Source organism: Hylobates moloch, unplaced genomic scaffold (genome assembly GCF_009828535.3).
Source record: "Hylobates moloch isolate HMO894 unplaced genomic scaffold, HMol_V3 SCAFFOLD_8, whole genome shotgun sequence".
Classification (NCBI taxonomy): Eukaryota; Metazoa; Chordata; class Mammalia; order Primates; family Hylobatidae; genus Hylobates; species Hylobates moloch.
In genome coordinates this window covers 13240479-13260601 of record NW_026652283.1, presented here as the reverse complement: position 1 = coordinate 13260601, position 20123 = coordinate 13240479, and the positions used below count along the sequence as shown (strand labels likewise).

Genomic DNA, 20123 nt, shown 5'->3' with positions numbered 1-20123 from the left:
ATATACACCATGGAATACTATGCAGCCATAAAAAATGATGAGTTCGTGTCCTTTGTAGGGACATGGATGAAACTGGAAAACATCATTCTCAGTAAACTATCGCAAGGACAAAAAACCAAACACCGCATGTTCTCACTCACAGGTGGGAATTGAACAATGAGAACTCATGGACACAGGAAGGGGAACATCACACTCCGGGGACTGTTGTGGGGTGGGGGGAGGGGGGAGGGACAGCATTAGGAGATATACCTAATGCTAAATGACGAGTTAATGGGTGCAGGAAATCAACATGGCACATGGATACATATGTAACAAACCTGCACATTGTGCACATGTACCCTAAAACCTAAAGTATAATAAAAAAAAAAATAAATAAAATGAAATAAAAAAAAAAGAATATATCTCATCTCATAACCATGAATTTAAAACAATGTCAACTTTGCCTCAAAATTTCATAAGGAGGAAAACCCAAAATCACATAAAACAATGTCCATCACTAAATCATCTGACATTCAAAAATACTAAGAACTAAAAGAAAAAGAAGTTATAGAAAAATGAACTATCACCCAAAAATCTTGTATGTCCACTGACCTCAGTTAAAAGCAAGCATCTCTTTTAGTGTTGTAAACATGAAAGAATATCCAAAAAATAATGTGGTAGCAGATAACACTAACAAACATTTGCCCCTCTACTATGCAAACATTTAAATTGTAAATACTATAAATAATAATTACACTTTCATATAAAACATTAGTTTATTCTTATAAATATGATAATGACATAAGAGTGATATTCAGCTTCAATCCAACATTAATTTTGATCTGCCACTCATTTACTTTCTTAACAACTCTGTGAAATACCATCATTGTTTTATATGAGAAAACACTTAGGAAGTTAACTACACTAGTAATGGCTATATGACAAATAAAAACTAAGGCTTGTACATCTCACTTATAAAGTAATTTTGTACTTTAGAATTTGTTTCCTATATTACATGGTTACTTACAACATCAATAAGAAAAATACTGTAGCAATTTTACTATACACATGATGCCTACCCTTGTCTGCCTTTCTAAAAGTAGTGCGGATAAATGTGAAGTCAGAAATGAAGAATAGGCCGGGCGCGGTGGCTCACGCTTGTAATCCCAGCACTTTGGGAGGCCGAGGCGGGCGGATCACGAGGTCAGGAGATCGAGACCACGGTGAAACCCCGTCTCTACTAAAAATACAAAAAATTAGCCGGGCGTGGTGGCGGGCGCCTGTAGTCCCAGCTACTCGGAGAGGCTGAGGCAGGAGAATGGCGTGAACCCGGGAGGCGGAGCTTGCAGTGAGCCGAGATTGCACCACTGCACTCCAGCCTGGGTGACAGAGCGAGACTCCGTCTCAAAAAAAAAAAAAAAAAAAAAAAGAAAAGAAATGAAGAATAAGCAAGTTCAAGAATGCATACAAAACAAACTCTTTCCAAGAACTAGGAAGACACAGAGTTTGGCAGATTTTAAACAGGTATAATCAAGTGCTCCATTTTGCAATATTTCTAAGTAAAATACAAACAATCATGTAATATGTCATATGGGAAAACAGAAAAGATAAAACAAGAAGGACCCAAACATTTTATAGTAAATGTGAAAGAAAAATCTATTTTTAAGTTGTTCAAATTTGGAAGCTATGAATGAGTGCACAAAGGATTTTCCAAATGGGTAAGGAACATAAATGTGCCTTTTTTTCTTAAAAGCATATATTATGTAAATTTGATACTTTAAAATGTTTTAAACGATATTGCTGGCAAATGTATCATAAAAGTAACTCATAATGCTTGCCACAAAGCCATAAATTAAAAATTCACCAAACTTAGGAAAATTACTAAAAGATAAAACACAGATACTAACTTCTAATTCAAAATAAACCCCCTCTCAAGCCCCATTTTAGCAACATCATTTCTCTCAGGTATCTAAAAAATTACTAAAAATAATCAAGAAAATTCTATTTATTTTGTTCTTCCAATAATGCTAGCCACTTAGAAAAAAAAAGTTCAATCATTACAAGGCTATTAACATGCTTGCATTTCCAGTATTAAACCTACATGGTGACTTACCAATTCTTGGGGTGGTATTGCTGTTCTGTTCTGCAGGAGACGAAGTACTAAATGCAGAAATTGGAATTTTCATCTGTATAGGACCTCGATTAGTTGATGGACTATAGAGTCCTGATGGGCCCACTGTGGGTAAAGAAGTCCTTGTGGCTTGTACAATAGAGTGTGCCGTTGGAACAGCCTGCACAGCAAGTGTTCCCAATGGTGCAGCACTGGCAGTAGGGTTCCTTTGAATACTAGGACTGGGCACAGAAGGAACGTTGTTTGGTTTAGTGGGATTTGGCAAGGATGGCAAGGATACTGGATTTTTGGTAAGACCACTCACTGTAGGTGGGCTTTGCACAGAAATGAATTCAACGTTGCCAGATGGTTGGTTAGTCACCAAAGTCCCTGGATGGCTCTGTAGAAGCTGAGGCTGAGAGGATACTGCAACAGGTACATGCAAAATCACTGGCAAAGGTTGTAACGAGATTGTAGGCTGGGGATTTCCACTAGGCACCTGAGTAGTAGCAACTACAGTAGCTGTATTGGGTGCAGGAAGAACTGACGTTGCTGTGAGAGAACCCGAAGTCACTGGAGTCTGCAATTTAGGTTGATTACTGACAACTGCTGGAGGAGTGACAAGATTGGTTGAAGATACTATAGAAAGAAAACAGAAGTCTCAGTTTAAATGGTTATATTAATTTATCAACTAAGAAAATGTGACAGATACAAATTAAATACATTGCATAATACATTGCAAAGACTGTAAAGTCTTTTAACATGAAATTTTTTTCCAGATTTAAATTCCGAAATTTAATTTAGAATTAAATTCATAGAAGCATTTTGCATGTAGTTTTAGTAAATTACAAAAACAGCACATGATGGATGATTAATATGCAAGACTACTGAGGATCAAAACAGTCTCTCAAAATTACTATATCACTTTAGAATACCTAACTAGTAAACAAATAAAAAATCCTAAAAAGTTAAGTAAAAATATATATTTTTGAAACTACATTAAAAACATTATAAATGCCTTACAACACAAGTAATATATAAACTCAAATAGTAAATCTAAAAAGAGTCATGGCCATTAATGAATAACAGGTAAGCTTACTCATCGTACTTTATTATTTGAACCATGTCTGTATCTTTGGATCAAGTTTGATTGAATTCCTTGGGAGAGGAACTATTGAGGGGAGATTCCCTCTACTGACACCCTACTGACATTGTATGATATGGAAAATAGCACTGAGCGAAGATGACAGATGAATTAAGAAGAAATGAGGTAGCATATACAGAAGAACAGAGAAAATACAAATGTTGGTCACTAGAGTTTTATAGTAATTTTCAACTACCTGTGTTTATTCTCATTGGAACAGGTTTAAAATACATGACCAAACTTCTTTCTCACTGATTTATAGTCTTTCCAAAAATAACAGGTAAACTGGAGCAGCAGTTTCTCATAGTGTGGTCTAGTGGGGTGCCTGGGGTTTTCTGAGACCCGTTTAGGGAGTTTGCAATGTGAAAACTTTTTCATAAGAATGAGACATTATCTGACTTTTTAAATGAGCAGACATTTGCAGCAATGGAGCAAAAGCAATGGTGAGTAAAACTTCTGATGCTTTAGTACAAAAATCAAGGTAGTATAATGGGACCAAACATCGCTGCATTCTTCATCACATGCTTACAGTAAAAAAGTCAGTTTTACTTAAGAATCCCCATGATACAGCAGTAAGAACTATTAACTTTATTATGTCTCAACCTTTGAATAGGGGTTCTTTTCTTAATATTCCATGTGAAGAAATAGGCAGTACATATAAGACAACTACTGCGTGCCAAAGTAGGATAGTTAAGGAAAAATGCTTGTGCAATTGAGCTATAAACTCAACTAGCAGTCTTTCCCATGAAACACTATTTTTACTTGAAAGAATGACCTATAGACACACTGATAATTCATGTGTGGGTATTTTGAAGATCTTTTCTTAAACTAGGTAAGGCAGTCACTTCAAAGAAAAAAGCCCAACTGTATTTATCAGCAATAATAACATTTGAGTTTTAAAGCAAAACTAAGAACATTAGAAAAAACTTGTATCTGTCACTGAAAGCATGACAGCTCCCTAAATCCTTAAAATACTTCTCTGAGTAGAACTGATAGTAAAATCAGTAAATGTAATTTTTAAAATTAATTTTTATTAATAAAGTGTGTCATTTGGAAGATTTGCATAACTTGGTGAATAGTTTTCAAATGATCAATGAATAATAATTAGTAAAACTCCATCCAAGTGCAAGACAGAGGAATGGATTTTTTTTTTTTTTTAAGACAAGGTTTGCCTCTAGTGCCCAGGATGGAGTACACTGGCGCAATCTTGGCTCACAGCAGCCTACACCTCTCAGGCTCAGGCCATCTTTCCACCTCAGCCTCCTGAGTAGCTGGGACCACAGGTGTGCACCATCATGTCCGGCTACTTTTTGTATTTTTTGTAGAGACAGAGTTTCACTATGTTGCCCCAGCTGGCCTGGAACTCCTGAGTTCAAGCAATCCACCTGCCTCGGGCCTCCCAAAGTGCTGGGATTACAGTCGTAAGCCACCATGCTGTCCAATAAATGGATTTTAATGGAGGAGTTAGAAAAGTTTTTTGATGTGGTTTCAGATTATACTTCACAACTAACCTTAAAGAAACTACTACTGGATAGTATCAAAGAAGAATATCCACAATTATCTGTAAGGGCTAAGCCCTTTTCCATCTATATATTTGTATAAGACTGGATTTCCTTCATATGCTTCAGCCAAATCAACATTTTAAAACAGTATAAAAGCAGATATGGATATGAGTATACAGCTATCTTTAGTTGTCTTAATGTCTCAAAGTATTAAAGAGATATGTAAAAAATGTAAGAGAATAATGCTCTTTGTGCTCTATTTTTAAGCTTGGAAAATACACAGTTTCATTTTAAAAAGTTTTCTGTGTTAGACAGTATGAGTTTACTATTACAGTATCTATTTTTATATTTATTATTTATTTTTTTATTTTTATTTTTTGAGAGGAAGTCTCACTCTGTTGCCCAGGCTGAGGTGCAGTGGCGTGATCTCGGCTCATCGCAAACTCCGCCTCGCGGATTCAAGCTCAATTCTCCTGCCTCAGTCTCCTGAGTAGCTGGGATTACAGGCACCAGCCATCATGCCTGGATAATTTTTGTATTTTGGTAGAGATGGGGTTTCACCATGTTGGCCAGGCTGGTCTCAAACTCCTGACCTCAAGTGATCTGCCTGCCTCAGCCTCTCAAAGTCCTGGGATTACAGGCGTGAGCCACCAAGCTCAGCCTACTATTATTTTAAATGAGTAAATATTTTAAAAACATTTTTAAATTTCTGTTTAATTTCTACTTCATTTCGACTGATAATAAATATCAATGGATGTAACCCACATAAACACAAATTCTGGAGTTCTTAATAATTTTTTAAGATTGTAAAGGGATCTAGAGACCAGAAAGTTTGTGAACTACTACAACAGAGATTTGAATATCTATACTGTATTTTCACATATACTTATCTATGACCCTAAATTTTTTTGTTTTAAGAGACCAAATGGATTCCATTATTTTGCCCAAGCTGACTCGAACTCCTGGGTTCAGGTAATCCTCCTCAGCCTCCCAAGTAGCTGAGACTATAGGCATGTGCCACCATACCCAGTTTGATCCTGAATTTTTAACAAAATTTTTGTACTTAAACAATGTGCCCAATTTCTTAATCCATTTCAACCTCAAAAGAATGTAAGAAAAGAGAACCAAAGCGTTTAATTCCTAAGAAAATGTATTTTGGTATTTAAAAAAAAAGTTACCTGTATTCACAGGAGTTTGAAAGGATGGTGGTGCACTCTCGCTTACATTTCTTTTGGACTCCAGCATCTGTCTCACTGTGCCTGCATTTCTATGAAATATATATATACACACAAATAGTCAACAGATATGCCACTCAGGGAATACCAACTGATATCTAGAATAAGCAGTGGCCCACAGGGGAAAAAGGGTGGCTCGACTTGGGTTTCACAACCCTAAACTGCAAGCAAAAACAGTGAGGCATAGCTGGCACAAAGACTTCTAAATGCTGGGGTCTATGGCATTAGGGAAGAGTCTTAACTCTTATATTCTAATGTCTGTTATCAGTACTTAACCTGAATACCAAAAGTAGGTCCTAATATATACAGACATTAGTCTTTCTCATCCTTAACAGAAGCATTTCTCAATTATTTAAGACAAGTGGTAAAAGAAATATATAGTGACCAAAGAATGCCTTATAATAAGTTAGCAAAAGTATTATTCACAGATGAACAATGAAGCAGAAAAAGAAAATATACTAACCAAGTACACCAAACACTTATTTCTACATAAATACCATGATTACACTGCAAGATTCTTCTACCAAATAAAGAAAATTAGAACTTTGTTCTGTTATTTAAAAACTAGACAGACTATGAATTCTCACCTGTAAGACATGTTATTATTGCTGTTGACATCATTTACAGTTTTTCCTGGTGATACTGGTGGGTTGGGTGGATGCTGGGGGAGGAAAAAAAAATCAAGGTAAAAATAAAACAACACACAGGGAATCTCTAAAAAAAAATAAAATCTGTAGATGTCTGTCAATATATTATCTGTCACTGTTCTAATATAATGGGAAACATTGCCAGCTGAGACAATAATTTGAATCTTGGCATTATCACTTGTTCATTGTATCTTAAGCAAATCATTTACTTTGCTGAAGACAACTGCTTATCATTTGAGAGATTAATATAATAATTCCTGCATCTCAGTGTTCTTATGAAGAATAAATTAAAAACACAAAAATGGCTCACATGCTGTAAGAGTTTAAAAAACATTAACAATATAAATCTAAAGAATAACCAGACTCACTCATTTAACAAATAGCCAGTGAATGCCTACTATGTAGCAGGCATCATATTAGCACCAGCAATTCAACAAATAAGTGGCATCCAATGTCACAAATCAAAATTATTTTTAAGTTGTTTTTTAAAAAAAAACTACCTACCACTATGTGACTTAAATTATTTAATAAAATGTCACAAATCTAAGCTTCAGTAACAACTTATTTCAGCCTTTCCCCCCAAAACCCGGGAATACAGAAATGGAATTATAACACCTACATATTAATTATCATTATTTAGGCCTCCATCATTAATAACGCTATCATCATTTATCTCTTAAAACGAGGCTGGGCACAGTGGCTCACACTAATAATACTAGCACGTTGGGAGGCTGAGACAGGCAAGGATTGCTTGGGCTCAGGAGTTATAGACCAGCCTGGGCAACGTAGCGAAACCCCATCTCTAAAAAAAAAAAAATATACAAAAATTAGCCAGGCGTGGTAATACATGCCTGTGGTCCCACCTCCTTGGGAGGCTGAGGTGGGAGGATAGCTTGAGCCGAGGAGGCAGAGGTTGCAGTGAGCCGAGATTGTGTCACTGCACTCCACCCTGGGTGACATAGCCAGACCATGCCTCAAAAACAACCAAACAAAAAATGAGAAGAATAAAATATCTCTACTTAAGACTAAGTCAAGTGTAAGAATAACATATTAAACCAAAGGTAATAAATGCTTAGAATTACATTGAGCAGATGCCATTCATCACTCTTCTTAACAACAAATACATCTTGCTACTTTTTATATGACACAACAATAATTTCAACCTTCTAGTATGACATTGCATTAGATATGTGTAGAGGGAAAAACAATAGAATTAAGATAATCTGCTATAAAGGTACTGAAAATCTGGCTGTCAAGATAAACAAATGTAAAACAAGAGAAAAGCAAATTAAAATAATAGTGTAATGCGAATGGAAAAAGTTTAAAAAAGAAAAGCTTTTAGGGAAAGGAATGCATCTTTAAGCACACTGTTGAGTAATTTTTCTCTTTTTTTTTGAGATAGAGTCTCACTGTTGCCCAGGCTGGAGTGCACCATCCTGCGGCACCATCTTGGCTCACTCTAGCCTCTGCCTCCCAGGCTCAAGCAATTCTCGTGCCTCAGCCTCTGAGTAGCTGGGATTACAGATGCCTGCCACCAGGCCCGGCTAATTTTTGTATTTTTAGTAGAGGCGGGGTTTCGCCATGTTGACCAGGCTGGTCTCGAACTCCTGACCTCAAGTGATCTGCCTGCCTCAGCCTCCCAAAGTGCTGGGATTACAGGCATGAGCTACTGTGCCTGGCCATCACTGAGTAATTATTACACTCGAAATGGTTAAGATAAAAGAATACTTCAGGAGAAAAACAAAAAAGAATAAAAGCATAGAGAATAAATAAAACAAATGGTTTAGAACACAGGAGTCATTTGATGGAGGATTTTTAAAAACTGTGGTATGATAAGCAACATGTCAGAACAGGAAGTCCCCTCTGCTTCCCATATGGAGATAACTTAACAAGATAAACATCATATTGCCTGCATGAGATTTCCACAAACTAGTTGAAAGGATATGGCATCCCAGGTGAGCACAAGGCCAAAAAGAGGCACACTGGAAGAGTTAGGAAAATACATTGCATTTACTCACTATACCCCATCAACCTCCCAACACAGCTTCTACATCAGGAAGGAAAGAGAAAGGCGGAGCTTGAATCTAACTGTTTAAGAAAGATGCCCAATGCACTAGATTTTGTCTTACCCAAGATGGAGGACTAACCTGGAGCAAGAACTGTGACTATGGCACTTTGGATGCCTGTGAGCCTCAGACACCAAAGGCAGGCCCCTCAACTTGATAGAGCACCAGAGAAATTGCAGTAACACAGACAGACAGCAGGGGGAAGCACTAATACAACAGCTTGCCAAAGTACCAGAGGCTGCTATAGCAAAGACAGGTACCAGAGGGAGCTTCAGAGTGGAGAGACAAACCTCTTCAGATGGAAGAGTACAAGCAAAAGCCCAGAGAAGACACATAGCCAAAATAAGGTGTTAGAGGCCCACAGACTCTCTAAGAAGGCTGACTGGTGAAGCCCTTCCTGTGTACAAGAGTCCACAAAGACTGGGAGATGCGGCTGTTTTTTCAAATGCTAAAATTTCAGCAAGCATACAAATAAACAGAGAAACATGGTCCAATCAAATAAATAAATCTCCAAAAACCAACCCTAAAGTAACAGAGAGCTATGAATTATCTGCCAATGAATTCAAAATAACTATCATTAAGATACGCTGGCCAGGCACGGTGGCTCATGCCTGTAATCCCAGCACTTTGGGAGGCCGAGGCGGGCGGATCACCTGAGGTCAGGAGTTCAAGAGCAGCCTAGCCAAAATGGTGAAACCCTGTCTCTACTAAAAATACAAAAATTAGCCGGGTGTGGTCGTGGGCACCTATAATCCCAGCCACTCAGGAGGCTGAGGCTGGAGAACCACTTGAACCCAGGAGGTGGAGGTTGCAGTGAGTGGAGATTGCGCCGTTACACTACAGCCTGGGCAACAGGAGCGAAACTCCTCAAAAAAAAAAAAAAAAAAAAGATACTCGATGAGGTGAAAGTGAAAGAGACGACAGAAAACAGCAAAATCAGAAAAAAGGTGCATGAACAAAATGAGAATATCAACAAAGAGAAACTGTAAAAACGTATCATAATACAAATTATAAAGCTGAAGAATACGCTGAAATGAAAATTCACTGTAGAGAATCAAGAGCAGACCGGATCAAACTGAAAAATAAATCCACAAGTTTGAAGACAGGTCATTTGAAATTATCAAGCCAGAGGAGCAAAAAGAGAATGAAGAAAAGCTAAGAAAGTCTAAAGGACTTTTGGGACACCAACAGGCAGACCAATATACACATAAGGGAAGTAAAGGAAGACAGAGAGAAAGATAAATAATTGCTGAAAATGTCTGAAACTGGAAGAAGAAAATGAAGATGTAAATTCAAGAAGCTCAAAGACCTCCAACTATTGTTAACCCAAAAACATCTACACTGAGATACATTATAACCAAGCTGTCTGAATCACAGTAAATAATCTTGAAAGCAGTAAGACAAAAGCAACTCATAACAACATACAAGGGAACTCCCATAAGATAACACAGAGATTTCTCAGCAGAAACCTTGTAGGCCTGAAAGAGTGAGATAAATATTATCAAAGTGCTGAATGAAAGAACTGCCAATCAAGAATACTATATCTGGCAATAATATGCTTCAAAAATGAAGGTGAAATTAAATTTTTCCCAGATTAGGAAAAGCTGAAGGAGTTTCATCACTACACCTGTCCTACAAGAAGTGCTAAGGAAAATCCTTCAAGGGGAAACTAAAAAGTGCTACACAACATCATGGAAGCATACAAAAATATAAACTTCTCTAAGTAAAGGTTGATAAGGAGAAAAATACAGAATCCTGTATTCTTGTTATATTGGTGGATAAATCACTTTTAATTCTGGTATAGAACTTAAAAGCTTAAAAAAACTAAAAATACGTTAACAGATACACAACATAAAAAGATGTGATATAACAACATCAGTAACATCAAGTCATGGTGAGGCAGATATGGAGTAGCGCTCTTATATGATTAAAGTTATTTGCAGTTTAACATAGACAGTTGTAACTTTAGGATGTTTTATGTAATCCCCACGGTAACCACAGAGAAAACATCTACAGAAAATACACAAAACGAACTGTAAAAGGAATGAAAGCACACTGCTATACCAAAAGAAAAACAAAAAGCAATGAAACACGAAGGAATCAAGAAACAAAAAAAAGCTACAAGTCATAGAGAAAAAAACAAAATGACAACAATAAGTCCCTTCCAATGAGCAGTTTATTTAAATGCAAATGGATAAAACTCTCCAATCAAAAGACAGGTTGACTTAATGTTTTTAAAAATAAGATCCAACTATATGCTGCCTTACAAGAGGCTCACATTGGATCCAAAATACAACATAGAATGAAAGTGAAAGGATGGAAAAATATATTCCATGCAAATGGTAACAAAAAGAGAGTAAGGGTGGGCCATACTTATGTATGACAAAATAGACTTTAAAACTGTCAAAACAGACAATGAAGGACATAATGATAAAAGGGTCCTTTCACCAGCTGTAACACACACACACCCCTAACATCAGAGCTCCAAATATATGAAACAAACATTGAAAGAATGGAAGGGAGAAACAGACAGTAACACAATGATAGTAGGAAACTTCAATACCCCACTTTCAATAATGGATAGAACCATCAGACAGAATATCAACAAGGAAACAGAGAACTTTAACAACACTATATGCCTATTGGACCTAACGGACATATAGAATAAGCTATCAAACAACAGCAGAATACACATTCTTCTCAAGAGCACATAGAAAATTCTCATGGATAGGTCACATGTCACAACCCAGGTCTTAACAATTTAGAAAGAATGAAATCATACCAAGTATCTTTTCTGACAATAATGGAATGAAACTTGAAGTCAACAGCAGAAGAAAAGTAGGAAAAGTCACAAATATGTGAAAATTAAACATGCTGTTAAAATTAAAAAACCAACAACTCAAAGAAGAAGGTAAATTACAAGATATTGTCAGACAAATGAAAATGAAAACAAAATATAATAAATCATATGCAGTGAAAACAGTGGTAAGGAAGTTTATAGTGGTAAAACACAAACAGAAAGATCTCAAATCAACAATCTAGCTTTACAACTCAAAAAACTAGAGGGAAAAAACTAAACCCAAAGGAAAGAAATAATGAAAATTAGGGTGGAAGTAAACAAAATAGAGAATAGAAAAATAGAAAAACAAAACTAAGAGTTGGTTTAAAAAAAATCAGCGAAATTGATAAATCCTTAGCTAGGCTAACTAACAAAACAGATGACTTTAAAGATGAAAAGAAATGAAAGAGAAGACATTAGAACTGATGCTACATAAACGGAAAGGATTACAAGAGACTACAATGAACAATTACACACCTGCAAACTTGATTACCTAGAAGAAATAAATTCCTAAAAACACACAACCCACAAAGACTGAATTATTAAAAGTAAATAAGTAAATAAATCTATAATTAGTAAGGAGACTTAATCAGTAATAGAAATCTCCTAACAAACAAAAGCCTAAGGCCAGGTGCGGTGGCTCACTTGAGGTCAGGAGTTCAAGACCACCCTGGCCAAATGACGAAAGCCCGTCTCTACTACAAATACAAAAATTAGCCAGACGCGGTGGTGCAGGCCTATTATTCCAGCTACTCAGGAGGCTGGGGCACACAAATCACTTGAACCAAGATCACATCACTGCACTCCAGCCTGGGTGACAGAGTGAGACTCTGCTGCAAAAATAATAATAATTATTAATAAATAATAAATTTTAAAAATAAACAAAATTAACAAACAAAAACCTAAGACCAGATGGCTTCACTGGAGGATACTACCAAACAATTGGTAGTATTCCAAGAGGAGTACTTCCAAGTAGGAGTACTTTCAAATTCCATTTATTAGGCAATCATTACCTTGATACCAAAGCCAAACAAAGATACTAAAACTACAGACAAATATCCCTGATGGATACTGATATAAAAATCCTCAAGAAAACATTAGCAAACCAAATTCAACAGCATGTTAAAAAGATTATACACCATGACGAAGTTGGTTTATCTGAGGAATGCAAGGATAGGTCAAGATATAAAAATCAATGTAACATAAGATATTAACAGAATAAAGGACAAAACCCACATGATCATCTTAACTGATGCAGCAAAAGCACTTGACAAAATTCAACAGCTTTTCATGGAAAAAAATAAATAAATAAAACACTCATCAAATCAGAAATGGAAATTATCTCAATTTAACAAAGGCCATACATGAAGACTCCACAGTTAACATCATACTCAATGGTGAAAAACCGAAAGCTTTCCTTCTAAGATCAGGAATTAAGCAAGCATGCCCACCCTTGCCACTTCTATTCAATATAGTACAGGAAATTCTAAACCAAACAATTATGCAAGAAAAAGAAATAAATGCATCTAAATCAGAAAAAGAAGTATAAATATCTTTGTTCACAGATGATATGATCTCATATGTAAAAACCCTAAAGACAACTGTTCAAACATAAGCAAACTCAGCAATGTTGCAGGATACAAAATCAACCTGCAAAAATCAGTTGCATATCTATAAACTATAAAAAATATAAAAAAGAAATGAACAATATAATTTACAATAGCATCAAAAAGAATAAAATACTTAGGAATACACTTAAAGGGAGAAAACTATTATACAATAAGAACTACAAAACAATGTTGGAAAAAGTTTAAAGACACAAATAAGTGAAAAGACATCCTGTGTTTATGGATTGGAAGTCTTATTATTGTTAAAATATCTGTATTACCCAAAGCAACCTGCAGATTCAATGCAATCCCTATCAATATTGCAATAGTGGGTTTGTTTATTTTTCCAGAAAAAAATCCTAAAATTCATATGGAATCTCAAAGGATCTTGAATTGCCAAAATAATTTTGAAAAAGAACAAAGTTGGAGGTTTCATACTTCATGATTTGAAAACATATTACATATTAGGCTAAGTTGGCCAAGGGGGCGGGGGGTGGGGGAACCACACAAAATATATTACAAAGCTACAATAATCGAAAAAAGTGTGGTGCTGGCACAAAAATAGACAGTGACCAAAGGAATCGAACAGAGAGCTTAGAAATAAACTCACATATACGGTCAAATGATCTTCAACAAAACTGCCTAAACCACACAATGGGATAAGGACAGCCTCTTTAATAAATGGTGCTGGGAAAACTGGATATATACATGCAAAAGAATGAAGATGGACTCTGACAAAATATATAAAAATTAACTCAAAATTGACTAAAGATTTAAATATAAGACCTAAAACTATAAAAATTCCTACAAGAAAACATAGGGAAAAAGTTTCATGACATTGGATTTGGCAATGATTCTTTTGTATATGACACTAATAGCACAGGTAAGAAAAGCAAAAATAGACAAACAGAACTGCATCAAACTTAATAACTTCTGTATATGAAAGGAAACAATCGAGAGAAAAGGAAACAAAGAATACAAAAAAGTTGCAAATAATTTATATGATAAGGGTCAATATTCAGCATATATAAAGAATGCCTACAACTTAGTTAACAACAAAAATAAGGAACTTGATTTAAAAATAGGCAAAGAACCTGAAGAGACTTTTCTCCAAAGGAGATACATAAATGGCCAACAAGCATATGAAAAGATGCTCAACATCACTAGTCATTAGAGAAATGCAAATCAAAACCACAATGAGGTATCACATACATCCATGAGGATGGTCACTATCAAAAGAACAGAAAATAACATGCTAGCGAGTTTATGGGAAATCTGGAACTCTTGAGCACTACTGGTATAAATGTGAAATGGTGCAGCCTCTATGAAGAACAGAATGGGGGCTCCTCAAATACCTAAAGATATTACCATACAACCTAGTAATTCCTCTTCTGGGTATATGTGAATTAAAAGAATTAAAAACAGGATCTCGAAGAGATAGCTGCACTCCCATGTACATTGCAGTATTATTCAAAATAGCCCAAAGATAATAATGGGCCAAATGTCCATCAACAGATGAAACAATAATAAAAATAAAACCACAAAAGGGTAGCATGAGGGAGTCCACTTACGGTGATGTAACAATTTTATATCTTGACTGTGATGGGGGCTACATAAATCTATACATGTGATCAAACTGCATGGAAGCATAAACACAGACAGACATGAATGCACAATGAAGTTTTACATACACATGTAAAAACTGGTAAAAACTGTTATGTCTGTAAACTACTTAACAAAATTGTCAATTTCTTCACTTTGATGCTGTATTACAGTGATAAGATTTCACCACTTGGGGGAAGCTAGGGGAAGAGTTGATAGGGCTTTATGTACTATTGCTGCAAAAACAAGAAAGAATATATGAACATGCATCAATACAGAAAACGTCTAGGAAAAATGATTACTATTTATTGGTACTAGCAATTTACTATGTGCCAGACAATGGAACTATCGAGATGAAGAAATGGAACTTGTTCAAATAAAAAAATTAAAAAAAAAAATTCAGGAGGAAAAGAAAATAAATCCAACTAAAAACTATAATGCAATATACAAAGTACTATATTAAAATATGAATAATAAAGGAAATAACAGAAGAGTAGCAAAATGATAAACAAAGGAAAAATGAAGGAAACACCAAAAAGCGAAAGCCAGACTCTGGAAGTCAATTTATGCTATGATGTTTGGACTTAATTGTATACTTTAAAAAATATTCAAACTGTTTAAGGCAATAAAGTGACTTAATCTAATCTCTGTATATTATAATTAAAGCATGGGGAAGAAAGGAAGGGGAGAACAGGAATACTACAGGCGGCAGAATACTAAAATACTTTGGAGAAAATAGTAAGAGACCATACTGGGAAACTGACAAGAATGCAAAATGAAAGCAACAAGGTAAGACAAATCCCTGAAGCCTAATTTTAAAGATGGACAGAAAATACAGCTTCAAGAATTGCATAACCTAAGGGGCCAGGCACAATGGCTCACATCTGTAATTCCAGCAATTTGGGAGGCCAAGGTAGATGGATATCTGAGGTTGGGAGTTCGAGACCAGCCTGGCCAACATGGTGAAACCCCGTCTCTTCCAGGAATACAAAAATCACTCGGACATGGTGGTGGGCACCTGTAATCCCAGCTACTTGGGAGGCTGAGGCATGAGAATCACTTGAACCCATGAGGCGGAGGTTGCAGTGAACCAAGATGGTGCCACTGCACTCCAGCCTGGGCGACAGAGAGACTCCATCTCAAAAAAAAAAAAAGAATTGCATAACCTAAAATAGAATATAAATGTTGATATATGAGAATAGCAAATGAGGATTTGAAAGGGGTTCATTAGTTCTAGGGCTGAAGGTCCAGAAATTACATAGAGGAGTACACAGTATGAAAGCAAATTTCAGATTTGTAATACAGTTTCCTCCTAATTCAGCATTTCCTAAGATTACCACTTAGTGCTAAGTATTAATTATGCAAGAATAGAAAAATTTTACTTCATGTCTTTTCTTAAGATCTTCTTTGGCTGCTTCAAAGCGTTTGGTTAACCTGGCTATCTTGGCCTGAAAAAAAAAAATAAGACAAAAATGAATGGAAATCAAATGGTATTATAGCATTAAAAAAAAACACGAATATATAAAAAGAAACCTATAGAAAACAGGATCCTCAGAAGATAGCTGAGTAAAGAAAATAAATTAAGCTAATTATAAACTATACACTTGGAAAATACAGTTATGACTAAAACTAAGTGACCCCTAAATTCAATACTCAGATGTAAACACTCTTAATTAGGTTAGCCTATTTCTTCCTCAAACTGTGAGTGTTGCTCACTTACCAGTACATTCCTGAATATGTAAGCCTGTGTTTTATTTTTTTAACACAGTTGTAATCACACTTGATTTTCTCACTGAGAATTATAAAGTGGACATATCTGTAAGTCATAAAAGATCCCTTGCCAATACTACATATGGATAGATGTGTAGGCTTTACTGTGACACTTTCAACAGAAGTGTAGATGAATGCTCATATATTACTTTTTCACAAATTAAATTACATATTCTGTTAGTCTTTAACAATCTGATAAAAACATTACCTTGGCTAGGCATGGTGGCTCACACCTGTAATCCCAGCACTTTAGGAGGCCGAGGCGGGTGGATCACCTGAGGCCAAGAGTTCGAGACCAGCCTGGCCAAAATGGTGAAACCTCATCTCTACTAAAAATACAAAATTAGCCAGGTGTGGTGGCACGTGCCTGTAATCCCAGTTACTCAGGAGGCTGAAGCAGGAGTATCGCTTGAACCCGGGAGGCAGAGGTTGCAGTGAGCCAAGATCACGCCACTGCACTCCAGCCTGGGCAACAGAGTGAGACTGTGTCTCAAAAAAAACAAAAAACAAACAAAAAAACCCGTTACCTTGTTTGTGTCAACATGGTCAGTGAGATTATTAATCATTTGTTGTACTTATACAAACTCCCTGATCACATATTTTGCCCAAATACATATTGAAAGGAAATCTGAGAAAAAAAAAGCAGAACAAAAAGAAAAATAAACATTATCTTTTCACCACATGAATATTTGGTTGTATTTCCTTTCAGTCTTTTACTAAGCATAGACGTAATATTCAACTGTTTCTGTTGCTGTTGCTGCTGAAGCCATTTTAAATTAAACATATTTTCAAGAAAATTAAACTTCTGAGTGTATTCATGAGGCCCTACCTAGGGAAGAGCTCTGCCAGAGAATTTCTTTTATCCAATAAGGGCATACATTTCATAAAAATGAGAAAATGTTATGATTTACTTTTAAAGTTTCTTTCAGAAAGCAGTCACTTCTAGAGGAGACCCCAAATCTTAAAATGTGCTTAAGTCCAACATTATGGCCTAGGCAATCAGTTACCTATGACTCTCAAAGGTAAAGATTTTCCTAAGGACTTAGTTATTTATACATGTTAATTAAGGCTCAAGATCATAAAGCATAATTTCATATCCTTAACATGGATTTACCTTTCTGATGACTACAATATCTCAAATAACTTTCCAAAAAGGTATATGGGAAAGCTGGGTGCAGTGGCTCACGCCTGTAATCCCAACACTTTGGAAGGCCAAAGTGGGCGGATGGGTGACAAGCGAGACTCTCAAACAAACAAAAAAAAAAGTGAATAGAAAAGAAAAAGAAAAAGAAAAGAAAGGTACATGGGAAAGGGAAGCTATTTTCTGTACCCCAGCTTATGCGAGAATGTCATTTTTTCTTTAGTCAAATTATCTAGGTGGGGCCAGGCGCAGTGGCTCATGCCTGTAATCCCAGCACTTTGGGAGGCCGAGACAGGTGGATCACAAGGTCAGGAGTTCAAGACCAGCCTGGTCAACATGGTGAAACCCCATCTCTACTAAAAATACAAAAATTAGCCAGGCGTGGTAGCGCGCGCCTGTAGTCCCAGCTCTTCGGGAGGCTGAGGCAGGAGAATTGCTTGAATCAGGAGGCAGCAGCTGCAGTGAGCCAAGATCACGCCACTGCACTCCAGCCTGGAGGACAGAGCGAGACTCTGTCTCAAAAAAAAAAAAAAAAAAAAAAAATCTAGGTGGTTATACTAAAAATTGCATAGTATGCATAATATTATTCTGTTTTTACTTAAGCCCCCCCAAAATCATCTTGTATATGTTACATGTATAGAAAAAGAAATACAAGGATACATTCCACGGTTAAAAGTAGTCACCCCTGGAAGCTATGATTGGCAGAAAGTGGGAAAGAAAGTGAACTAAGGACCTCACTTTCACATCATATAGATTTGTGGTATTCAAACTCTTTTTTAAAAGAATTATCATTTTAAAAATGAAACCAGTAGCAAAAAAACAAACTCAAAATGTGGACACTGATTTATAGTTTTCTGATATTTAATATTATAAAACAGAGAAATCAAAGAGCAGCCTTTTTGTTTTTACATAGGAAGCTGTACAATTCTTTTTTAATTATAATTCAAAATATCTGCCATACTGTGTCTAAGAATGGCTATTTTGGTAAATACTCTGAGACATTTAAAAAAAATGAATAAACACATCATTTTTGTAACTCCAGAAAAGTAATATTCTATTACACTGGGTTTTATTTGGGAAACTAGACAAACCAAGAATTTCACTGCATATGTACCCAGGAAACCTCTTAGGAAATAACTCTCTCTACAAAAAAAAGCGGTTTCCTTAACATCAAGGTTGGCCTATAACAAAATATTACTGCTCATAAAAGCAAGTAAATAAACAGACCCACAGTTTCTATTATTTAAAACTGTCTCCGTATTAGGCTGTCATAAATTTACTTCATTGATAGGGAACAGGAGCCAAGGCTGAAAGGAAAAGTAAAATAGACATTTTCAGTTAAATCTACTTAAAATGGCATTTTCTAAGTCATAACCAATGGAATGTTATATTCCAGAGTGTGTTGACAGCTTTTCCATTTCCGTAAGAAATCTAGTTGAAATTCGAGTATTATGAATTTGAACTATACTGTGATTTGAGAGGAATCAAGTCTTCCTATCTAAGAGCATAGTACTAATCACTGTTGACTCCTGTTTTCTTGTTCTTTTTCTTCATAATGGTCTCAAAATTTTATTTTTAGGTTTACTCTTAAGTGCTTACTCATTTTTAAATAACTACCATATGTGAAACCTTTTTCTCATTATATTTTCTAATTGGTTATTGTTGATATAGGGAAAACTATTAGAATATGTTGTCCTTCTATGAGGTAGTTGCTATATTTCCTTCTTCATTCAACAGTTTGCCAACTTAATTCTATTGGGTTCCCACTTACCAATTGTTACTCATTTCTTTTTCCTGCCTCATTGTATTGCCCAAGACTGACACCAAAGCTCTAAATAGCAACATCTATTAATAGGCATTGTCTCATTCTCAACTTTGGTAGAAATATTTCCAATAATCCATTATTAAATATGATATTTACAACAGGTTTCTGAAAGCAACCCTTTAAGAGATTCAAGGTATTTACCTCCTATTTTTTCCATGAATGACCAGTGAATTTTAACAAATCCTGATTTGGCATGTACTGAGATGATCACATTATTTTTCACCTTTCCTACATTAGCAGAGTGACATATAATTGTTAATACTGAACCAAGTTTGCATTCAAAAGAGAAATCTATGCTGGGGAATAAAACTAAACTATGTTTTTTTCTCTTCTTGTGCTAGAGGTTTCACAGATGGGCTTACTTCACCTAATGGAAGTCTCACCTTTCTCCATACCCTGAAACAGTTTACATCAGACAAGAATTACCTGTTCCTCAACGATTTGTCAGAATTATCTGGCAAAGCTTTTCGGGTTCCAGGACTTCTTCAGAAATAGATCTTTGACTATAGTTTTGATAGAGTTCCTCAAAACCTAGCTTTCCTGCTTCCTTTTTTGAGACAGAGTCTTGCTCTGTTGCCCAGGCTGGAATGCAAGGACACAATCTCAGCTAACTGCAACCTCCGCCTCCTGGGTTCAAGCGATTCTCCTGCCTCAGC

At 35.9% G+C, this 20123-nt stretch overlaps 1 protein-coding gene across 4 annotated transcripts in view; it reads right to left on the bottom strand.

Moving 5' to 3' along the window:
- The window catches only part of ATF7IP (activating transcription factor 7 interacting protein), a 150300-nt gene that overhangs the window by 52344 nt on the left and 77833 nt on the right, over positions 1-20123 (bottom strand). For all 4 annotated transcript variants that reach the window (XM_032159690.2, XM_032159689.2, XM_032159688.2 and 1 more), the window contains exons 6-9: positions 16114-16179; positions 6558-6631; positions 5914-6002; positions 2093-2728 (exon numbers count right to left, since the gene is read on the bottom strand). In XM_032159690.2, the coding sequence (XP_032015581.1) occupies positions 2093-2728; positions 5914-6002; positions 6558-6631; positions 16114-16179 (865 nt within the window). The remainder of the gene's footprint in view (positions 1-2092; positions 2729-5913; positions 6003-6557; positions 6632-16113; positions 16180-20123) is intronic.